At 42.1% G+C, this 17,909-nt stretch overlaps 1 protein-coding gene across 4 annotated transcripts in view; it reads right to left on the bottom strand.

Annotated features, from left to right (window-relative positions):
* arhgap17a (Rho GTPase activating protein 17a) overlaps window positions 1–13,387 on the bottom strand; it is a 41,192-nt gene extending 27,805 nt beyond the window's left edge. For 3 of the 4 annotated variants that reach the window (XM_050059635.1, XM_050059636.1, XM_050059637.1), the window contains exons 1-2: window positions 12,829–13,387; window positions 729–768 (exon numbers count right to left, since the gene is read on the bottom strand). In XM_050059635.1, the coding sequence (XP_049915592.1) occupies window positions 729–768; window positions 12,829–12,881 (93 nt within the window). In that variant the 5' untranslated portion in view covers window positions 12,882–13,387. The remainder of the gene's footprint in view (window positions 1–728; window positions 769–12,828) is intronic. The other variant, XM_050059638.1, reaches the window with a different exon arrangement.
* Window positions 13,388–17,909: the final 4,522 nt, after the last annotated feature.

Genomic DNA, 17,909 nt, shown 5'->3' with positions numbered 1-17,909 from the left:
CCCATTCAAACACAAAGACAATCCTCATCGCTGGAATGTCTTTGCTGAGCAGCCAATATTTTGTCCCGACCCCACCTGCTGTCTGCCTCAGACGGCTGGAGATAGTTATCCCCGGGGAAATCCCTGCACCAGTGGCTTTCACGCACACACACAGAACTGCACAAATGTAACCTACATAGATACATCCACAGCTACACTGACCTCTGTGCAGCTTGTTACTACAGATGTTTTCTCAACCATGTGTCTGCAGCAGTCCCATGAGTTCGCAGGTCTCAATTTCAACCAAGCGACACAAGCGCTGATTAGCAATCTTCAACTGGAGAGAGGATCTAATAAGTGGTATCAGCTGCTGTTTAATTGGCATGAAAGCTTGCATACTTTGGGGCTTGGTCAGCACATGGTCCAGACTCTTCCCTGTTTAAGAAATCTTTTTTGCAAGTTCTCACTGCTTTGGTGTTTGCTCTGCAGCCAGTAGTCACATTGTAATATTAGGATAAATCAATACAGAGGTGTAGCAGTTTCTTTGGAATAAAGACAGGCAAAGGGAGATAAACTGTTTCGCAGGCATGCAAATTAACACTTATTTGATTTGACATGCAAATACTATGGGAGGTTTTGTGATGTGATTCAGGAGAGACTGGTTCACGTAAGCTGCAGCCGCTGTCTAGCAGATGAAGTCATTCCAGTGTCGAGCTGATCAGAGCTCCACAGTCAGATTAATGATTTACCTGTAGGAGGTCATCGCTGAGGACTTCTGTTTTCTCCGCTCTGTGGGTGAGAAAAGACAACAGAGGGCGCACAGATTAGCACTGACACACAACCACAGTAGATAAGGAGCTGTACTTAAACACACCGTGCAGTCACTGTGAAGATATTACATGACACTGCTCCTGAAAGACTGGTTTCCACGCTCAGCTTGAACACCAAAATAGTGACAGGTATCGACCCGGGCATCCGTGGGAATGTTTCAGAAGTGGGTGGGTCTCTTTAGTTTGTTACTATAGTAACAGGCAGGAAGCAAAACATGTCTCTCCTCAGACTCCCGCTGCATAAATGCCTCAACATGTGTCATGAAGTATGACAAATTTTAATTTTATCCGATAATAAACATCTCAAATGCTCTGTGAAGTGCACTGAAGGCATGTTCTGCTGCTCAACAACACCACTCCTTAAGCCACAGCTAGCAAGGCTCACGGTGTCGTGCACAGGGCAGCCGCACGGCCCTCCGCTGCCTGAGCCTATTAATAGTAAACTAATAGTTGGACTTGAAGAGGTCAGACAGATTAGATTCACTTAAAGGGAGAAGGCTGGGAAATACGGGCTCAGCTCATACTGCTTATCAACACCTTCACACAGACTGTGGCTACTGAAGGAGGTGGGGGCAACACTGCAGTCAAGAGGGTCACTGACTTGACATAAGCTGAATGGTATATTTACTTACACTTTTAAGACAGTAATGTGGGAAAAAAATGTCTAGACTGCAGACAGATATTTAAACACCTGTTGTGTTGTTATTTTTCTGCAGGTACAAAGCAAAGACATCCAACTGCATCAATCATGCATCTGGGTAAGAGGGCAAAAATGTGTTCTATCGACCTGTTCATCAGAGAGTTAACGCACCAATCCAACTGTCACTCTAATTATACCGATTCTGTACCAATTAGGTCATGGATTGTTGTGGCTCTAAAAGCTGAGTCAACAGATCTCTGTCCGTCCCAAACATGTATTCTACTGTCCCCAAGATGACAGGATGGCGTTACACATTGAACCCTGCTTTTAAGCCTGCGCAAAACTGATGTGAAACAACAGAAAGACATCGGTCGACAACAGTCAACAAGGCAAATACCAGCTGATACCGATGTTCAGTCAAAGAATGGGTGCACCCCTAATGAGTTTACTTATGTATCATATTTAAAAACACCAGAAGATGACCAAAAGTGCCTTCCAGTCGACGCAGATGGATTAGAATCTGACTCAGTGCATGATTAAAGAAATAAAAGGCATATAAAAGCCAACAACACCTAGTGTAATACTATAAAACTGTTACGCAGATGAAGACTGTGCAGGTATTGTTGTGTCTAACTAATGTGCAAACTTTTTCCAAGTATGAGTTGAGCCTTTAAACTGAAGTGACGTGTAGACAGTGGCTCGCCTGCATTTTGGGTAACCGGAGCTCTAAACGAAGCCTGGGCCCTCCTCCAAAAACTGCTCTCTATGAACTATAGTAACCTCGTCACAGCTGCCTTCAATTACAACACGGAGGAAGGGAGCAGGGAGAAACAGAGAGAGACTAACAGAGAGGGGATGAGAGTTTGGGGGTTCGAAGGAAAGAAATACAAATATAGAGATTTTTGGGGTGGGGGGTGGGGGGAGTTAAAGATAAAGTGCCAAACCAGAATAATCTAGAGGCTGGGGATAAACGGAAAGATTTTCTCTGGAGGAGAGCCATAGCTGAGCTGGTGAGTGAGTGAGTGAGTGAGGACCTTTAACACACAGAAACCTACAGACAAGACTTCCAGCTAGGGGGGAAAAAATGGGAGCCACACACACATTACAATGCACGCACACACATACAGAGCATAATTATAAAGCCACAATATGGAATCCATGTTCTGGTGTTGTCTACACACTGCAGAGCTCTTCATGTGGTCCTGTCATTGAGTGTAATCTTAAAAACCAGTGTGTTCGTCAAGCAGACTTATCCTGTCATGAATAAACGCCTACGGATCATACATTGCCAGTGTATATTAATCATTCGGTATGTTTATCCACCTTATTCCTATCCCCCATGATACCTTGTGTGTTTAATGGGCATGACTTCTGGTGCTGAACCCGAGTCGGCGTTTTCCAGTGGTAATGGTTAGCTAATCCTCTGTCATAGAACGATTGGGAAATAAAACATGTGGAACTATTACACCTCAGATATCATCATTTCATCACCTCTGCTCACCTCATTGGTTGTTTCCTTTTGAACCAAGCATGTTAGCTATTACCTTGCCTTGCTACATTAACATACATTGCTCCACTTAACATGGCCCGAGCTAGCAAACACTAAGCGTCTGCTCCTTCTAAAAGATGATTTATGATTTCTCATGACTCATAAACAGACACTGACACATTTGGCAAACATTTAACATAATTAGGTCCTATTTTTAGCTCCATGTTGAGTGAGTAAATGTGGGGTTTCCAGAAAATGCTCCACTCATCTGCCTTTAAGGACGCAGTTTACACATTTTTATAACTGCAGTTTTATTAAATCAGATTTTTTTTTAATGGAATAAATGCCAAATTTAGTAGCAGACTTCAGCAATAGCTGAAAAATAAATATCTTTATGCATTCATTTTATATGATATGAAAGAAATACAGAAAATCAGTAACACATTCTCAGAGCAGATGACTAAACACGTAGGTTCGTCACATAATTCAAGGTATGCTGCCGGTGTAACAGGCATTTTTCTAAAATAGGTTGAGAATGCAGTCAGACAGGGAAAGACCGGAATATCATGCACTGAAGTTGAGTGGTAGGCCAGTCATTCTCTTCTGCAAATTCTGATTGAATACCTCCCCGCTCCCAAAACTCTTTGTTTTGGTTGGTATTATGTGGTTGCTATTGACTAGAGTGAATCAAGGACTTCCAAATACAATAGGTCTAAATTAGACTGCACAACACTCTACTAGTAAGAAGATTGCTGTTGTTAGATATGGCATCAAAATAAAATATATATTGCAACTCTATACATTCCGTCACCTCTCTCAATTGAAGTGCAGGAGGTGACTGCTGAAATATTTGCGGTTTGTTGACCCCACTTTGGCTACCACTAAGCCACAGAACAGTGTGCCTGTAGCTGACATTGCTATGTTGTGGCAAATAAACTACCTTTCCAAACCAGATAAACTTAAAGTGATGTGTGGCATATTAGATTTTCCCTCAGCAATCTGCTCAGCTCAGGTGGTCAGCTCTGGGCTGTTTGTCTCATTGTGACGTGCCGCTCTGATTACTTACTTCAAAGTGAACACATAATATGATCAATCAATCATTGTTATCTTCTGAGCTGAATCAGAGTTAAACAAACAAGATGAAGCATGTTAATTATTGAGCTTTAGCTGGGATTCAGACCAAAAACAGCCTTGTGTTATAACAGTGTTAGTGGGGGCCTGCCGTACCAGTTAGACAATAAAAAAACAATCCAGGAAGTCCAGTTTGAGTAACAGATTTACTGCATTTAAAGGCTGATCAGACTGCATTTTTTCCACACAGGGCTACTGTGGGTCTGAACATGGCCTTACAAGGGTTTTGTCACTGTTGTACAGAGCCAGGCTAGCTGTTTTCAGTCTTTATGCTAAGCTAGGCTAACCAGCTACAGGCTGTAGCTTCATATATAACTGACAGATATAGGAGTGGGAGCCTACTCAGCCTCTTAGCGGCTTTTGTCATTGATAGAATTGTCACTACAGGGACTAACCAAAGACCGTCTATGGGACTGACTAGCCTACAGCTACTTCCACTATCTTAGCAGAAGTTGCACCCATCATCTACCCTGGGAATCCAGAGTTCTCGCGAGAGCACAATTTGAATTTGCTCAGTGAGTCATTCTGGCAATCAGTAATGATGCTCATTTGGATTGGAGCCATACTGCACCAATCACATTGGTGTATCTGATATAGGCGGGCCAGAGGCGAGCTAAATAGATGACGACAGCGCTGCGACAACGAAGTCCGGAATCAGTCAGTAAACATTGTAAGATGGCTACGGATGAACACCAGTTGTTTGAAACGGCTTTGGCCGCTATAATGAACGAGTTAGACTTGGCTTTTTCTCTAAAAGAGGAACAGAAGACGGCGCTCAAGTCTTTCCTTTGCAAGAAGGACGTTTTTGCTGTTTTGCCGACCGGATACAGCAAGAGTCTAATCTACCAGTTAGCTCCGCTGGTAGCACTCTGGATACGTCACCCCGTGGATTGTTCTGATTGGTCATAGTGTTATCCAATTGCGTGCAGTGATATTTTCAAATGCATGCTTGGTGCCGCCCCTCGAGTTGGGCCATTTTCATTACTCATGGCCAGACCCTAAATCTTTCTACAGTAGATCTTATGTCCAGGAGGATTGTGACAAACTACAAGATAAAAGCAAATATCACTACACCAGAGACATGGAGCTGGAGAAATGGAGAAATTACTAATATAAAAACATACTGACTAAATAAATGAGCTCTGTTTACTGACGTTAATGTGAGAAAACCTGGTGAGGATGTTTCCATGACATCTGCAAATATCTCCCTGACCTGGTTGTAACTGCATGATCAGAGCACATGTGAAGACACTTTGATAGATTAACAGCACCATAAAAGCAACACTTGTGTGAACCAACCCCAGATAGCCCTGTGTCACAGAGGCAAAAAATAGGCAGGCAACAACAAACAAAACAACAATTGTTTTGCCGGCATCAGCTGACCTGGAGCGAAAAGAGCTGACCCCATCGTGCCTCACCGACGCAGCAGCCTTTAGAGAAAGTCTGTTGCTGCGCGCCGCATGTGACTTCTTAACAACATGAGATCCTCGCTGCACAGCCGCGGCCACTACATCAGAATGGTAACCATGGCGATCTACTATTAAAGTGGAAGGGGAGTAAGTGAATACTGCAGCCGTAAGCACAATAGAGCGGCTGTTAGCAGCCACTCAACACAATCAGCGGGCTAAGGCGTAGGGAGGGTCTGCCTCTTATGGCTGCAACAGTTGGCAGCTTAAGGCATAAGGTAATGGATACTGGACCTGGATGAAAGGAGCTGGGAGAATAATTGAGTGACTCAGCCCATACAGCCTCTGTAATGTGGCTGATTATGTGAGCTGGTACGACAACATTAGACCTGGGCAACAATGAGCAAAACATGGAGTATAAACTATGGGACTTTTATTCAATGTGTATTGTTGTGATGTTAAGATAAATCAAGGCTAAGCTAAACCTGTGCATCATGAAAACACACTTTCTTCCTGGGACAATGTTGACGTCATAAAACTGCTTGTTTTGTCTGGAATTTTAAGATATTTAGTGTACAATCATGTAAGACTAAGAATAGCAGCATATCTAAACATCTGAAAAGCCTGAATCCTCAAATAATTTGCATTAATGCTCAATATGTGACTCAAATGATCAATTAATAATCAAAGTTGACCATTTGTATATCTACTACTCACCCCAGTTCTGTTTACGTTGTGAAAAACTTTGATGGGTGAGTGAATGGAAGCTGAAACTTTATCTATGCTCTCTTTGAGTCATTCTCCATTGACAAAAACTGTAATTTCATCTCGCTGAACATGGGAGCTGCTGTTCTACCACTGCCTCTATCAGTTAGTCAGTTTGTGTTATTGACTTCGGTGTTTTAAGGAGTCAGTTCTTATTCACCAAAGTCACACAGTAACACACACTGACTACCGATAAAGGCAGTGGTAGATCAGCAGCTCCTGTTTTCAGTGAGGCAAAATTACAGAGACATCAATAAATTTTACTTCCTGTTCAGTTCCCCGTCAAAAAAGGCAAGCACAGAGCAAATGGTTGGATAAATGAGACTTGGATTAAACTGCACAAGTTGTGTGAGAGTTTTTAAACAGATGTTATTATATAGTTTTCTGTTTCTGCTAAACGTGGACCCCTATGACTTCAATTCACCACGACTTTCCTGTGTTTTTGGATTCTTCGTTCACTGGAAGCATGCGAGAAAACAACACTGTCCTCATGGCAGTAGCTTTGGGGCAGCTGTAGCTCAGTCCATGGGGACTTGGGTTGGAAACTGGAGGGTCGCCGGCTCAAGTCCCCGTATGGACCAAGTATGGAGCATGGCCTGGTAGCCGAAGAGGTGCCAGTTCACCTCCTGGGCACTGCTGAGGTTTCCCTGAATAAGGCACCAAACCCCAAACTGCTCAGGCACCTGAGGCCCCCTCACTCTGACATCTCTCCATTTATGCATGTATAGTTCCTGTTTGTGCATGTGTGTGTATTTCGGGCCTTTGTGTATCTTCTTCTTCTTCTTCTTAGTCATTTGGGTGTTGAAGCCTTCCTTTAAACTGACTACCATCCCTATTTTCTGTCTTACCAATTTATAATTTGGATGAAAGCAAAAATGACTCTGACAGCTAACAAACAGCAGTCTAGCCTCATACTGCAGGTCTTGTGTATCACTAGCAGTACCACAAAGGGATCCCAGCTGACATGCCTCTTTGTCCTCGAGGCAATGACCTGGTTGTGCGACAGCAGGGGAACGCCCAGAATCACCTATCCTCGCTAATTCAACAGTGACATTTTGTTGATCCCTGAGGGAAAAGCCTCTATTCAACATGCCTCCCTGTCGAGTGAATCAAGGACTTCCAATTACAATGCCGTTGACATTAGATTGCACAACGCTGTGATAGTAAGAGGACTGTTGTTGTAAGAGTAAAAGTTGAAAAGTTTCTTGACCCCACTTCGGCTACCACCGAGCTACAGAACAGGGCACCCGTAATTAAAGGGGATTCATTTCAGTAAGTTGTTGTAAGCTCATGTCTGTATTGATGAATTGATTGATGTTACTCTGTTGTGGCAAACAAGCTACCAGCCCAAATAAACCCAAAGTAATGCAGTAATTACACTAATGTGGTGTGTGACACATCAGGTCAGCTGAGGTGGTAAGCTCTGAGCTGTTTGTCTCATTGTGACGTGCTGCTCTGATTAATTACTTCAAAGTGATGCATAATATGATCAATCAATCATTGTCATCTGTGGGGCTGATTCAAGATTAAACAAATATAATGTAGCATGTTAGTTAGGAAGCTTTCCCAGATTGAAAACAGCCCTGTGTTGTAACAGTGTTGGTGGGGGCCTACTGTACCAGTTAGACAATGAACAAAAATCCAGGAAGTCCAGTTTGAGTAACAGATTTTTGGCATTTAAAGACTGATCAGACTGCATATTTTGCACACACAGCTACTGTCGGTCTGCACCCCGCCTTTTAGTGTACTACTACTACTGTTGTTCAGAGCCAGGCTAGCTGTTATCCCCGTTTCTAGTCTTGATACTACATTCTGTTTGCATTTGAAATCGGAGGTTGGAGCTGGGAATGACATCACACTCAAGTTGACCATGTTTCAGTACACCAGGTTGGACAAGATTTTGTTGGCAATACCAGTTGATAACAACGCATTATGCTGTATTTTGCAGCATACAAACACTGCAGCAACATGGCAACAGACTGATGTTGGACAGGACTGTGTGTACCACTGATTTATTGAGACACAAATGAGACAGATGTGCTAATATAAAGTGTTTTAGTACAGATTTCGCTACTGTTGATGCACAGAGTGGCCATAGTGGATTTTGAGGTCAGGGTTGGTGGGCGTCCTATGACTCTACGAGACAGAAATCCAACTTCAGGGGTTGCTTCAGTTGAAATTAGACCAGGAACTTGGAAATTCCGACTTCCCAGTGCCGATGGAACGCACCATATGCTAAGCTACGCTAACCAGCTGTAGGGTATAGCTTCATAGCTGACTGACTGATATGAAAGTGGTATCAATCTGCTTATCCAACTCTCCACCAAAAATTGAATCAGCATATTTGTTAAATATCAAACTATTGCTTTAATAAGCCTAAAGGCCAAAACACACCGGCGGCGTCATATGACGGTGGCGTCATTGACGCGAGTCAAGTGCCACCCCCTACACACACAAAAAGTGTCGCGCTGCGGGGCGTCAACCGGATTTCTATTGCACACTCCAGTCCGCTAGGCTGGGAAGTACAAAATAGCATTTTTTCAAGGGCGGTGACGCTGGAAAAATAGGACAATAGCGTAAAGTGCCGTGGCGCGGCACGTCGACGCGTGTCGAGCCACTGCCGGTGTGGGTTTGTAAATAGAAAATAATGGGGGCGGCTGTTTTGACGCACGTCGTACGCCGCCGGTGTGTTTTGGCCTTAATACTTTTTTAATAAAAATGCTATTATTTCTACTGGTGTCAGCAAGAACTCCTTACTTAGGGCAAGGTGGGGAAATAAGTAGGCCTACACCGGTTCTCGGCATCAGTTAAGTTGTTTTATTATCTCTAAGTCTGAACATATTGTAAAACGTCAGCTAGCTGTAGCAACAGTCTGTCTGTCATCATCAAAAATAGATGAAAAGAGAGAATATTTGTCCACCTCGGTGGACACTACGCCTACAACAGGATATTTACCTCCTGTAACGGATGTGCTGCTCTGTTGAGAAGCAGTGGCACTCCGGTGTAGAGTGTCAAATACAGGGCATTCCTGGAATTTGAGCCTATGTTGCGTAGAGAGATGTTTCAGCATATTGCTGGTGTTTCCACGTACTTGAAATGACTGACTTTCTTTGTAAAATGAAGCCATGAAGAGTTTCTTCCTCTCTGCCTTGACTCCTTCCTATTTTAAGTTTCCAGCAGTGTTGCTGTGTGATGCTTGAGCTCATTGTTTTGAGATGCACAACTGTCAGAAAAACATGCCAGGATCGATGGAAGGAATCAATAGGCTCGGAGGCGATTCCAATGGATCGGACAATAATTCCCATCCCTGTTTGCAACCAACCAGCAGAGTGAGTTGTACTAACTGCCATTATCTAAAATCACTTGAGTAGACTGAGATAATCAATATACTTGATGGACAACAAACAGCTCAGGCCCCCTAAAAGAATCTGAGACATGTGTTTCGCTGGTTGACCTTTGCACAGTATGTCTTGGGTATGACAGCTTTAAGGCCTCCTTATTAAACTGTACCCGTTACCTTTGAACCACCCCTTATAAGCAGCCTCTGTACACACTCCTTGATTGGACCATATCATATGGTCCAATCATCAATGATTGCTTATCCAACTTCTTACTCAGCCACTGAAAAACTTATCTGGGTCTGTTTTCCTCACAATCAAGGGTGATGTCATTGTCACAAGCAAAACAGAAAATGCAAACTCTCAAACATCACATGTACAATGCAGAATACTGAGCTCATTCTGGGTCTGTGGAGCACGACTGTTAGTTTATCTTAATGCAGATAGTAGTTATAGCCCATGATACCCCACTCATATGTTATCTCCTATACTAGCTGTATAGAACTAGAGAGTTCAAAGATAGCAAACTGAAAAAGCTTCCAAAGGACTAAAAAAGCCTCGCCATGTTCCCTGGCATGAATCACAAGCTGTTTTCCTCTGCACCTCAGTTTCACTCTCTGACTCACATCAATCTCCCTCTTCTCTAGAAAGCCCTAGCACGTCTCTGGGAGGCAGTTTCCTGTTTGTAGAAGAAGAAGGAGAGACTTCCTCAGAGCGGCTGCTCGCTGGACACACTGTTCTGACTTTGCACAATCACAGGAACCCAGGGGGCAGCGGAGAGGAGCCTTTGCACTCCAAACTTTTGCAGATACACAAGCAGGCGCAAACTTAATGGACAAAGCAGAGTATGCTCACTCATTCAGAAGGGCATACATACGAGTGCAGGACAAATTACCCCGACATATGCATGCAAAAGAGCGAGCCACTTCTGCATGCACACACATACAAATGTCTGTTTTCTGCATTACACGCTCTCCAGTTCTAATTTACTGCTGGTACACTGCGGCGAGGAAATTATGAGTATTCCAGCTGCGCCCCAAAGCAGCAGAGCCCTAAGTAAGTTCTTCAAAATGTTCGTTCCTCTGATAGGAGTAGCCAAAACATCCTGTTTGAATAAATAAATAGAGCTATATTTTTCTACAAAGCAAATATTGTGCCTCTTTTTTCCCCTTAAGGTTTTTCTAGCAGCACCTTGTTTCCTATCATGTATTCCCTTTAGGATAATATGAAATGTAAGAAAGATAAAACTTTCTTTTTACCTAAAAAGACCACTGAAATTCTATATTAATATGGATATATTTCACGCTATTTGAAATGTGGAAGCCATAATCTATGTGGCAACGCTGCCTCTGCCTATTATGTGATGACACATTATTTATTCAGCCTGTCAGTGGCTTCATCTGGTACAATCCAGTATTGGGTGCACCCACCGTACGCCTGAGGTGCCAAACACTGTTCACTCCCATACACAAACACTGACAACCACAAAGTACACGTGCACACAGAATGCCACACATCATGAGAGCCGACCTCTCATGATGAAAACATCCTGTGGCGTGTCTAACCCTCCTGTTCGCACAAGGCCGGGCTGGAGCCATCGCTACTTTAGATATCCAGTTACAGAGGGACATTGTGTGTCATAACACAACAGCATAGTGGCACCTCCATAGGTAACACGCATAAACACTACAGAAGGCTTTATCACTGTTCGGATTTGAACTCTTTTTCAGAGTGCTGATCCTTTCACAGTTCAGAGCGAGAATCTGCTTGGAGTGGAGACGCACAGACACTTATCCATCACTTACAAACATTAATCTATTTTATGCTTTAAGTTTGATGTCTGATTGGAGTTGAGTGTCTAGTGTTTCACAAATGGAGAGGCTCTTACCGACACTTTAACAGCACAGAGTGAAAGTGAACCTTGCCGTATAGTGCAGAGTATATAACAGCTCATCCCCTGCTTTAGCGTATTAGCCCTGACTCTGCTATATCTCTTTACCCTGAGTTGACGTCTGAATTCAGCTGGACAGGGGGCAAGTAAGACCAGACGGACTGAGCAGCAAACATCAGGCCCCTGGCTAAGGACGCACCAATATATTATTAGAATTCGGTGTCTGTTATCAGCTGATATCTGCTTTGAAAACATCATCAGTGTAAGGCCAATAACATATTTGACATGTTAGGAAAGTAGCATTTTTGCGAGCATTTTATTCCTAAATGTAGCTTGTGTCACTGTCATGTTTGCACATTTTTAACATGGATAACTCAATCTCTATACAACAGAAAAGTCTGAAATCCTTACCCTCCTCTGCAGGCTCTTGCGCAAATTCATTTAAATATTATTTAAACTGGAAAAAGGGCAATATCCAAATTGCAGGAGCTGCAGTAATTTGATAAAGGCAAAGTTTGTCTCAACATACCGTTATAAATAAAGCATTGTGGTGCTACAGAGAAGCCCTGGCCTACAAATCATATTCCAGATATAAGGGAACTTCATTGTTCAGTACATACCCTCGCAAAAAATGTGATGCAAAAATTATCATTCACACTAAAATTTCTACTCATATTACAGTATCTGTCAAAATATATATTTCCACTATACATATATTGTGCAACCCTAGTACAGTTATCTGTTGATATATTGGTGCATCCCTATTGGTGCATCCCTATTCTTGGCCTCACGCCTTACAGTATGTTTCCAAAACAGACACTTCTGCTATTTCACACAGCTTTTGACAGCAGAATTAAATCTCATGATGTAAGAAAGTGAGTCATCCTAAGAAGAGTGAATGACCTAAGGCTAAATGCACCATCACTGGTCTCCTTCCTGGTGTTTATTTCCCATGAAGACAGTGCTAACACACTGCGTAGATGGCTGATTCAGTCTTCTGGGGAGGACATCTGGTTGGGTTCAGACAGCAGTGTGGACGCTTGCACACATCAAGGGAAGCAGTCCCACATCCAGCTCTTATTAACAGTGTCATGTCCTTAAGCTTGGCTGTCTGATTCATTCATAAAAGACTGTCCTCATTGTCTGTCTGCACAGCCAGCTGATTAGATTTGTGTGTTAGTTAATGTGATTTTCTCTCTTTGCAGCATTCCTGTGCCATAACTGATAAAGAGCAAGTTAAAAGAGAAGCATGGGGAAGGGTTAAAAGTTAAATTAAATCGACAAGCTTTGGAGTTAAGGTGAAAAAAGCCCAACAGAAATGTGTGTGCGCCAGTAAACAACGCTGACTTCCATACTTGCCTGCCAACAGTTTGATTGGCGAGCTGTTTCATCCGATTGAACTGTTTCTTCATTTTCGGTCCCTTGCCAGTCTCGTCTTCCGAAGTTACGCTTCAAAGCCGGGCTTTGGTTTGTCATGAAGTTCACAGGGCCTCTCCCCGATTTAATTTTCCAAGCTGTCGCTATGACGGGGCAAAACAAGCAGGAGCCATTGAGCCCAAAGCCAATTAAAAATAGTTTGTAGCCTCGCTAGCCACTAAGCTAGCCTTCCCCAAGTGGAGATTCTAGAGGAAAGTTCCCGTTGGGGGCGACGGCATGATCCGCGAACCTCCTTTTTGGTATGTTCCCGTACATTAAAGTCCCCAAAGTAAGCCGTGACTAACTTTCACTGGCTCCAGCAGCTTTTCATGGCTCTTCTCGGCTGCTGTGTTGACCCGTTAGCCGGCGAGCTAACGTTACCGAGCTGGATAATCCGTCGGCCGCTTTCTCCCAGAGCGGGGCAGAGCAGAGCGGAGCAGGGAGCCGAGTGAGGAGCAGCGGTGGCGGTGGCGGCTCACCTCTGCCTCTGCCAGCACACAGAGGGAGAGGGAGAGCAGCAGGAAGTAGCGTTAGTGCATCTGCCACACAGCACCACCTCCCCCTGGACACTGACAGGAGCAACATATGGAGCACTGCACTCATGGAAACTATCCCGCGCTATTATAAAAAAATAAAATAAAATGAAATATACTGAATTCAAATAGGGAATCCTGCATTCATAATTTTGCTTGTTTTCTGCAGTACTCTTACAGGACACAATACCTAGAGAGTAACTTTTAAAGTGCCCACCCAGTGGCGCTCCCAAGGGGGGGCACGGTGCCCCAATACATATGGGGGCCCCTGGCTCCCTGGCGAAAAATAATAGAGTCCACCCAGAAAGAGTCCTACAACCTGGAAATGAGTTAGCATTTTGCCAATCCTGGTTCCCTCATCTCAAATTCAATGGGTTTTTTAATGGTTTTATGGTTTTTTTATTTATTTATTTAACCATAAAAATTGTTGACTTTAAAAATCTCTTTTTCAAGAGTGTCCTGGCCAAGACAGGCAGCAACATAAGCTCCAGATAGACAAAGAATGAAAAGCTCAGAAACAAGCAATATAACACACAAAATAAGATTACAACAAAGAAAAGCCAAAATGTACATTAATATATACTAGAAATGAACCTTAAAAATGCAAAGACAGCAACTACACATGATTACAAAAACCAGCTAAGACACATTGAAACACTGGCATATAGAAGATTGTGTACAGAAATCCTGCAACAGTGCTTTGAAACAGCCGAGAGGAACCAGTGAGTGCAACTGTAAGTCCGTCTGCTTAAGATTCCACATATAAGGAGCTGCATATAAAAATGCTCACTTGCCAAACTCTGTACATACCCTCGGTACAGACACTAAAAACATGTTTTGTGAACCGAGAGCATAGCCATTTTCAATGTTTTGCTTCTTGTACACATGTAAGTATGCTGGAAGTAGGCCAAGAATAGCTTTAGCTTGAAAACGTCTACGAAACTGTAAGGACAGTCAGCCAACCTGAGCATATGGGATACAGTGTTGAGTTAGTGGCTATTAGTGTGACTTACAGTTAGATGACTGAATAAGGTCTGTAGTTAACACAAGCTTTAGAGACTTTCATGTTTTCTTCTCCAACATAAAATACGTCAGTAAATATCCCACTCGTGAACTTTGAAGCTGCTATGTGTCTTAAAAAAGGTGGTTGCTACCAAGTGACTAAATGAGACTACTGAACATCATCATGCTAAACCGCGCCGAACATGGCTTTACAGTCTTGTTATGGTAGTGACGTTAGGTCATGCGAACGTAGTGTAGATTGTAGGCTTCACTAATCATGACAGTGGTGTTCATATGTGAAGATTATCTCATTGAACAAATCATGTAAGTATCATAAATGTTTGTTTGCCACAGGGCTTATTTCTGCAATCATTCAAAATCCAATGTAAAAGTCCCATTGGCTTTTTGACGAGGGAACTGGTGTGATGCTGACTTACAAATCAGCCTACAGAAAAACATCATCCCTGGAGCACTATCTTTAAGAGGCTTTGATGCGCTCAATGGACTGAATCATTGTGACGTCGTGCTTACAACAACTTCTAGGTAGACAACTGGCATTTGATTTGAATTGCAGAGATAGATGAAATTGTCAAACTTGTTTATTTCTGTTGTCATTTTCAGCCGTAATTGTTAATGTTTAAAGACATAAAATTAAACACAGATGTCCAACCTAACAGACATTTCTGCCACGCTTATTTAATGCACTGTTTTGCTTTGCTATAGTACCTTTGATAAATTAAATCTACTGGCATGGAGGCTAAGCAATGTATTGCTGTGGATGGGGGCCAAAGCGAAACGTATTCTGGCCACTTAAAAATATCAAAATCAGTTTGAGTTTATGCTATATTCAAATATTTGCACTGCTTTACCTTACCGTCAGAAAGCGCTTTGACTGGGAACTGAAGCCATTACATTGTTCTCCTCAAAGCCAAACTCCACTGAGAAAAACAATGGGCTTTGAGACAACACCTTAACTTCCCTGCTGGAAACTGCTGTCTGAAAGCAAGGTAAAGTGGTGTATAGTGCTCACTGCCATTTCATTTTTTTGTATGTTACATAGGGGGGTTTCTACCCAGAAGCTATTATTGTAAGCAATTTTGTTTGGTGTATTGTTAAGCTAGGTTAGGGTAGCACAGGTAGTGGTATCTTGTGAACCCAACAACCTAAGTCATCCATTGGTACCAACCATGTTGGTGTAGCTTGTATATAGGAAGGCGGCTAAATAACTCTTGATTAGGAAACAGCTGGCATGGCCATTTTCACAGAAGTCCCTTGAATTCTCACCTCAAGATATCTGAATGAAATTGGGCTCTTCGGGCACCCACAAGTCTCCCCAAACTTGATGCATTTCCTTTACATAATTTTCAACTAGCTGATGTACCTCAGCATAATCAAGTTCCTGGAAATCAGTTCTAGATTTTGTTTTCAGTTTGCCACCACAAGATTTTTAGTGACCCCATCTGGCCACACTTATGAAAGATTCATTTGGGTGCCATTGTGCCTACCATCGTCAGATAATAAGCAGAGTAACACATATTTTACATTTACACTGAAATGTTAAATTAAAGTGCAAGCACACGTTAAATTATATCTAGTATAGAGGTCCGCAAATGATCTGCCAGTCTGTTGATATCGGGCAACGACTGCTTAATATCATGGCAATGATTGCTTGCACGCTATGATTTCAACCTGTGCAGTACTATGAGCTCTAGGTGTATGTCTATATTTTTTAATCAGAACATCCTTTTGTTTTTTTAAAATATGAAAATAGCCCCTCAACTTTGAATGAATAATGATATCTTTCTGTTAGATTTCTTCACACATTTGTTATGATTGATGCAGCAGTATCACAGTCAGCATTATACAGAAAAGCTGTCACAGATCCACATGCAAAAATAAAGTAAATTGACAATAATATGAGCTCATAACATTAAGTGATTGTAGATACTCCGTTATTGCTACAAAAAAAAAATTGAATATGCATAAAAATATGTCATGCATTCATATTTTAAAAAGCAGTAGGCCTATTACGTAGGCCTATTCAAAGAATGCATACAGTAATAATGGGCCACAAGACAGGAAAGTCATATTTAATATTACAATATATTTAACAGGCCCCAGTGCAAGCTACAAACTATACAATGATCATCTCCAAGAATTTTGCTGTTTGGATTTGTTAATCCTTCTACATACATTCATTAGGTATGCCAGGCTAAAGATAAACAGATATTTTGCCATCTCCAGTGTGTTTATATTGTGTAGATTACATAATAGTTTAACACTTTGGAAACTTGCAAAAGCAATGTCTTCAGTGAGACCAAAAATCATGATATCCTTTCTTGATATAGCGATACAAAATACTGGAAATGATGTTAATAGTTTCTTCCTTTAAATCAGATGATTTCAAAGACAATGTAATGGGAAAACATACATCCTAAGGGAAACAAGTATTAGTCTGAACCCACATCCCTTTTACTGTGAGTCAATAAGGCTATACTCTCCCTTAATGGCATGCAACTCAAGTAACTGACAGCATTACAAAGACTTCTGTCAGAAGCCAAATGCATTATGCTTCAGTAAAATCGAAGCTATAGATCCTTTTGTATATCAGATGGTTGTCAGCTTCTCAATTACCTGAATCTAAATATTGCAATGTGGATATTTTTGGAGGCAAACATTTTGTGAACAGCCATAGTGTGTCTGATGTCTGAAGCCCTTTATAACATTTATATGGCTTTTTGCTTGCAGCTGTACAGTTTCTCCCCCGTGTGGATCCTCAAATGGATTTTAAATGAAGTTTCCTCTACAAGTAGGACAAGTGTCTGTCTCTTTCATGTGACTTTCCTCTACATGCTGCATCAGGTTCTCTAAGGGATTCAGACACACTCCACAGACGCCACAAAGGAATTCTCGATTATCTGAGTGGCACAAGGCGACCTCAGTGAGGTTGGCTTTGTAATGGCAAGATTTCCCCACACAATTTGCGAGGAAATGTGGCAGGGTTGCTTTGAATTCCATAGTTCACATGGGACTTGATGGATGTCCTGTCACTATTCTGCACCTTTTTAATGTTTTCCCTTTGTAGCTCCCCAAAGTGAGATTGTGTTTTCACTTTCATGTGCCGTCTTTACTCTAATCTTCAGAATAAAACAGATGAAAGAGGTTGGCTGGCTCTGATGCCTCCTATCCAGATGCATCTTTTAGTGGTTTAGCTGATTTCTCACTATTCAGCAGACTCACTCTACATCCATTTTCCCAATCCTGAATTTAATTACAGACTACCAGGGACAACCAGGGGGGTAAATAATTGCTTAAAAATAATGGTCTAAGTGTAAAATCCATGCAGGAACCCAAATTATCTTAAACATATCTATAAGTGACAGACTCAACAAACCATCTGTCTGTGCTTTGGCAGGTTTGACAACAATATTTGACAGTTTCCGGTAAACAGTCAAACAGTATAAGGCTAAAATAGCCTATTTCTATCTA

The sequence above is a fragment of the Epinephelus moara genome, chromosome 13, assembly GCF_006386435.1.
Source record: "Epinephelus moara isolate mb chromosome 13, YSFRI_EMoa_1.0, whole genome shotgun sequence".
Taxonomy (NCBI): Eukaryota; Metazoa; Chordata; class Actinopteri; order Perciformes; family Serranidae; genus Epinephelus; species Epinephelus moara.
This window is presented reverse-complemented; position numbering and strand designations above follow the sequence as displayed.